The following is a 6,340-nucleotide window of genomic DNA, read 5'->3' on the forward strand; positions in this document are numbered from 1 at the left end:
GCCATATCTGAGGCTAGCATTAGCCGTGACATTACTTTTATGCAAAAGAAGCAGCTGATGCAGTAAAAAGAGAACACCTCTGTACCTAGAATCACTATATGATGGGTAAGTGTGGAAATAGCATTTGGTTTCAGCTGCACACCCGCACAGAGTACAAAACAAAACCAAAGAGTCTAATTTTTGATGGAAATGCGAAGACTTGTGTCCCAAATCCTAACCTCTGCTATGATGAGTAATGTAGGAACGCTACCTCTGGTTTGTCACAGATGATTGGAATAAATGACTAACTTGACGTGTTCTTGTTGGGAGGCTGACCTCACTTACACCAATCCAGATTTCATCCGCGCTACTTTCGAGTCTTCTGTAAAAATGCATTCATCAATAATAAGCCATATTTTCCCTTTTTACCCAAACAACACAGTCGAATCACGAGAGGTGATCATTAAAGTAGATTAAAGTAGTAGTAGTACACAGTAGATTTGACCTGTTAACATGCACAAACCAGTCTTTGCTCTGGGAACTCGTCTTGAGTGCATCAAGCCTCCTGATGGTGCAACCAGATAAGACAGATCAATAGGAGAGCCATCCAGATTGATGCTCCATCCCATCCTGAGCTGCTCCACCCGCCTCCTGCTCTTAAGTTACCTCAGGATCATTTCTCCAGTCTGCGCTAGTCCCGTGGTGACCTATAAATATACTGTACCCTTCCACGTCACTTCAACCCACCTTATTGTAAACAACTGCTTGTCCTCGTGTCTCAGAAGACCGGACGTCTTGCGTCAGCCCAATGAGAAGAAAAATGCTACCGATGCAATAAGGACAGTACGGCGGCCTGAATCATCTGGGATAAGTCAGCGGAGGGAGGAGAACAACAGCAAACGATCAGGAAAGCCAGTCTTAGCTGCTCATACTGAGGCTCTCAGCCCCCTCGGGGGAACCCTCAACCTGACTTCACCACGCTGCTTCAAAGTGTAGAGAGGCTGGGGCTAACCCACACAACTGTGCGCCTACAGGATTGCACTGGCTGCTGCAATCTTCAGTAAATCAGTAATGTTTGTTCCAAGCTGACCTGATTTGAGGTTTGAATGAGGCCTAATTGGCACGCCTTGACTCTGCAACTGAGGGAATGTCAGACCTATCAATATGTAATGGTGCCCTACATATTCACGCATTAGTGCTTTACATCTGGAAGCTGCACGTTTCTTCTCAATTAGGGTTTCAATGTTTGAGAGCTGTATTAATTTTAAAAAAAGGATTTGGGAGTTTTGACCGCCGAGGTGAATCAAGCCGAGCTAAAACACATTTGATACTAAGATTAGCGTAGACAGACGAAGGCTAAGCAGACATTCGGCTGTCAGCTCAAGGGGGAATATTTTATTACAGCTCATTTTTGTGTCTTAATGGGCAAAAATAGTAAAATAAGACAGTGTCTTAAGGAGAAGAGCTGGAATCTTTGGCCCTTACAACATTGCTGGTTCATCAAATTTAATCAAGGCATTGCACAGTGATCCAGCATGCATAAACTTGAATGCCCGCACACACACACACACACACACACACACACACACAACACACACACACACCACACACACACACACACACACACACACACAAAGCACTTCGCTCCTCACAGGACAGGCTTTTAGTGCTCAGTCTCATGCAGTATTTAATTGACCCCACACAGGAAGCCTAGCGGTCCCAAATGCACTCCTTCCCCCCTCCTACCAACCGAAGGAAAAAGAAAACACACACACACACACACGAATGCCTGCAAGTATGCCCACAGCTTTCCAACGCTATTCCTCCATCACACAGCGGCTTCAAATGTCATTTTTTTTTGCTTTAATGCAGCTCGGAACTTCCGTAGAAATGTCAGAGCTCCGCATGAGTTTGTTCACAAAAAGCCAACTGAAATTTAGCGAAGCCCACTTTGACTCCATCAACTCCATTTCTCAAACTTGGAGCCCAGATTCCACCCGCTGAGTCGACTTCTCCAGCCTTAATGCGGTCGGTTTGATCAAAAACACCTGTCACGGGTTATCCCAGAACACAAATACAGATCTCTGCTCAGGCTCGTAGATGCTACAGATATGCAGTGGAGATCAGATAGCAGGGTACTCACTCGGTTGGAGGTGGGAGAGAACACTCCCTGTCTCTCTCGCTCGCTCTCGGTTACTCAGTCATGATGTGCTCGCTCTCTCTCCTCGGCTACACTGAAGTGCTTGTAAGCAGACTGTTCCCTACACCCCCCTCTTCTCCTGTTCTCCACCATTCTCTGTACACAACCCTCAGCTACGTCAGTGAGGCTCGCTTTAGTCTGCATAACATCCTTCCCCACCCTCCTTCCTGTGCTCCTCTCCTCCCTTCATCTCTACCTCTTCCATCCAATGGGAGCATCGCAACTGCATGTTCATTCAGGACTCTATAAAAATATCACTGTGGATGCGGGAAGGAGTTTTGTCCTTCTGGAACAGTCAGATTAACAGACACGTAACGTCGACTCACAACCTTCCATAAACTACAGTCACTATTTTATGCGCCTAAAGCTATTTAACTAATATGCTGCAGAGCATAAACAGGAAATCTGTCCATCCTTTTGACTAGTCTACAGTATGGGGGGGTTCAGTGAGTCACAGTCAGAACCAGGAATACACCCTGAGCAGGAGTACACCAAGTCCTGACCAGTGTCAGGAGGTGGGGACCCCACACGATGACACACCCTTGCCCCGGTACCTGGTATTTACATACACTTTTTCTCAAAATGTTGCTATCATTTGTAACATTTGAATTTAAATGAAGTTCCATTGTGTACGTGGTGATGTTATAAGGTCTATTAATACTGTAAATTCTTTAAAATTCAATAATTGTGTCACTTTTTGCAAAGCAGCGGGATCCTCTTAAACGCTGCTGACACAGAGATGGAATTTTATATCAGATAATACTGGCAGGCTGCATTTTAAGGCTCTGCATTTTAGCTGCAGCTGAATGGACTAGAAGTGAACAGCAGTAAGAAGAAAACTCTGTGGCGCATAACTGATTCACAGCGGATTTTACGTCAGGATCCTGAAGTAGTGTTGGCGAGGAGCCCTGGGAGCCATGTAAGTTGTCTCTGTCTGACATGTGGAAGTGTCCCCAGTGTAACTCCCAGTGTGCTCCACTGATGACATGACTGGATGTACTCTGACACCTGCTCACCGGCTGGGAGGACGTGTTATGGATATAAAAACGTGGACATTGGCAGGATGCCTTCTGCTGCTGCTTTAATTTTCAGGAAACAAGCAAGAATCTCACAATAAACTTTAAAAAGAATGGAGGGGTGGGGGCGGGGTGGTATCGGTTTCCTTCAGGATGTGCACATTTATGAGGGAAAATATGACAACAAAGAAATCAAAAATCAAAGGCCATCCAAGATGACTGTAATGGAGGCTGATGGGACAAAGTCTAGCAAAATTCAGATGCATAATTCATAAGGGATAGGCTGCTGAAACAGTGAAGCACCGGAGAACAAGGGAGAGAAAGAGAGAAAGAAAGAGGAAGGAGACATTTTCTTTATTCTACATGAGCAGAGCATTTAAATAAAACATGAGTGAACAGAGGTTTGAAAGTTAAACTCCACAGTGCAAAATAAAGGAGAGACAGCAGCCCTCCGAGCTGCCCCGCGTGCTGCTGCTGCTGCTGGTGCATTATGGATGAGGGGCTATTTTAAGGGTCTGGGGATGCTTCCTTTGATTTTTGAGGAGAGCGAGATGGCAGCGGGGGCCCAGATATGCGCTCGCACTTTGTGTTCCAAAACAGACCGGATCACTGCTGAAAGTTTCAGCGCCCCAGCGTGCAGGAGGAGCCCCCGCTGACTGCCCACCAAACACACACTCAAGCGAATAATAGAGTCAAGGTAGCAGCACAGCCAGAATTAGCTTTATTAACTTTTCAGACACCTTTAGTCCCGTCCTTATGTTCATCTGACAGAGCTGCAGATGGATGCCCCAAAGGAGTCCTGCATGAGATCTACTGTTGAGAGACATTATGTTATTTAGTGTACTAGGTTGTGATATATAATTGTCAGTCATAGTTTTATGGGCTCAGAATTAACACTGCCATCAACCTTTAGAGTTAGGTCGCGCCCATGTTGAGCCTGTCCTTTTTTTTTAAAAGTTACGTTCATGATTAAGCAGGAAGAAGCCTGTTTTTTGTTAATCTCTAATAAATACCCCCAGGTGGGTAAAAGATTATTTTGTCTTTATTTATTTAGGATTTATTTTTTGGGTTCAGCGCAGGTAAAGCTGCAAAACCCAACATCCATCCATCTATCTATCTATCTATCTATCTATCTATCTATCTATCTATCTATCTATCTATCTATCTATCTATCTATCTATCTATCTATCTATCTATCTATCTATCTATCTATCTATCTATCTAATTCTATAATTTGATGTATCCCTACTGAAGCTCATTCACTTATATAATAGTTTGCTGTCGTTGCTGCACTTAAACACTGATGCAGCTTCGCTCTGCGGTGGGCAAAGATAATGGCGATGTTGGCTTTTACAAATGGTGACATTACAGCTGTCATTAAACGGCAGTAATTCACTCTCACCTGTGCACGCGCCTGAGGTTTGTAGAGATGTCGTCCAGATTAGAAAAGTCAACTTATTGCTTATTGAGGTATATGTTTAATTGCAAAAACGCTGCAAGCGCTGGTGTTGGGTGGTGCTGTCATCTGTTGCTTCAGTTGAGCAATAAAACGCATTCGCAGTTGGATTAATCAGGCGTTTTCTCACTGATGGATGACGAAACTTCCACACTCCGAAGTGAAAGACTCCCAGTGAGGTTCTAAACGTCCCAGCGAAGCCCCGCTCTCTTCCGCCTCATCATATCTGAAGGTGCGTTGATGCACAGTGCATGCAGCATAATCACTCGAAGGGAGGATGAAACCGACAATGACCCACCTCGTTGAGGAGAAACACGCTTGAATTGGTCAGGGACATCCGCAGTGAACGGGGGTCTCGGTCAGCACAGCCCAACTTGGGTGAAGAGCCACAGTTTCCAGTTTGGACTGAACCAGAACGCCCGCGTCTTCGGTCCAAACATTCCCACAACACGACAGGATCGAGGCGGCTCAGCGCGCAGCTGCGGCGACATCTGCGCTGCAAACTCCCCGGTTTGTGGCTCCACGGCGTGAGCCCCGAGTGTACACAAAGGCGCACGGACGCACGGACGGAAAGATTACGCTTTTCCTCAATAAATTATGCACGACCTGCACTTTTCACACCGCCTCTGGAGGATTTCTGCGGCTTTTGCTTCTTTTTTTTTTAGTTTCATGATAATTAAATGACCTTACAATTCCTGCAAGTCGCTCTTAGTGTTCGTTCTCTTAAACACACAAGTATTGACGTCATAGTCTAGAAGTGAACAGACTCAGTATGTTTTCAACTTTATTATTACATCCTAAATCCTAAAAGCGACATCCTCTCTGAATATGATCTTACTTTTAAAGGGAAAAGATGCTTTTGCAGACAGGCAGACAGACAGACAGGCAGACAGGCAGGCAGACAGGCAGGCAGACAGACAGGCAGACAGACAGGCAGGCAGGCAGAAAGACAGACAGGCAGGCAGGCAGGCAGGCAAGCAAACAGGCAGGCAGGCAGGCAGGCAGGCAGACAGACAGGCAGGCAGGCAGGCAGACAGACAGACAGGCAGACAGACAGGCAAGGACAGGATGCAGGTCTTCTCGATTTTCACTGATCCAGCATTTTGGCTCCATGTCATGTAAGCTCCTTCCACCAGGTCAAACGATCAATTGTGGTGTAGGCTTATACTGTCAATGTCAAATACACACACACACACACACACACACACACACACACACACACACACTAGACCTCGAAGATGATACAAAATCAAGATGATAGGTCACAAGGGAGATTAAAGTAAAAATACATTGTTAGATTAATAAACACGGCAAAATATTAATAAAGGGTCAAACTACATTTTTTCATTATCCTCGGCTACAAAGGTGAATGACTGAGCAAAAGTCTGTCTGCTAGAAAATAAGTGAGAAATGCTGTTGAACAGTAGCGCCGCCTGCTGGCAAATTGTAAAACTTGTCATTGGAGTTCGAGGAATTCAAAACTAGACCACATCTAGAGTGTTTACAGTGGATCTTTGACAACTATACATTTACAGAATCCAACCATTGCGTTCTTCCCACTGCATGAAAATGTCCTTTTCTTGGCTGTAGTAAACCCGTCACCCACGGGCTTGTGGCGCAGGAAGACCTTGTTAAATGTTGTCCGTCCAGGGTGTGTGCTTGTTTGAAAGGGTGAAAATCAAACACGTT

At 45.2% G+C, this 6,340-nt stretch overlaps 1 protein-coding gene across 1 annotated transcript in view; it reads right to left on the reverse strand.

Annotated features, from left to right (window-relative positions):
• cacnb3b (calcium channel, voltage-dependent, beta 3b) overlaps positions 1 to 5,200 on the reverse strand; it is a 15,965-nt gene extending 10,765 nt beyond the window's left edge. Inside the window, exon 1 of the mRNA XM_057041107.1 lies at positions 4,950 to 5,200. Within this exon, the coding sequence (XP_056897087.1) occupies positions 4,950 to 4,988 (39 nt within the window). The 5' untranslated portion in view covers positions 4,989 to 5,200. The remainder of the gene's footprint in view (positions 1 to 4,949) is intronic.
• Positions 5,201 to 6,340: the final 1,140 nt, after the last annotated feature.

Source organism: Takifugu flavidus, chromosome 8 (genome assembly GCF_003711565.1).
Source record: "Takifugu flavidus isolate HTHZ2018 chromosome 8, ASM371156v2, whole genome shotgun sequence".
NCBI lineage: Eukaryota > Metazoa > Chordata > Actinopteri > Tetraodontiformes > Tetraodontidae > Takifugu > Takifugu flavidus.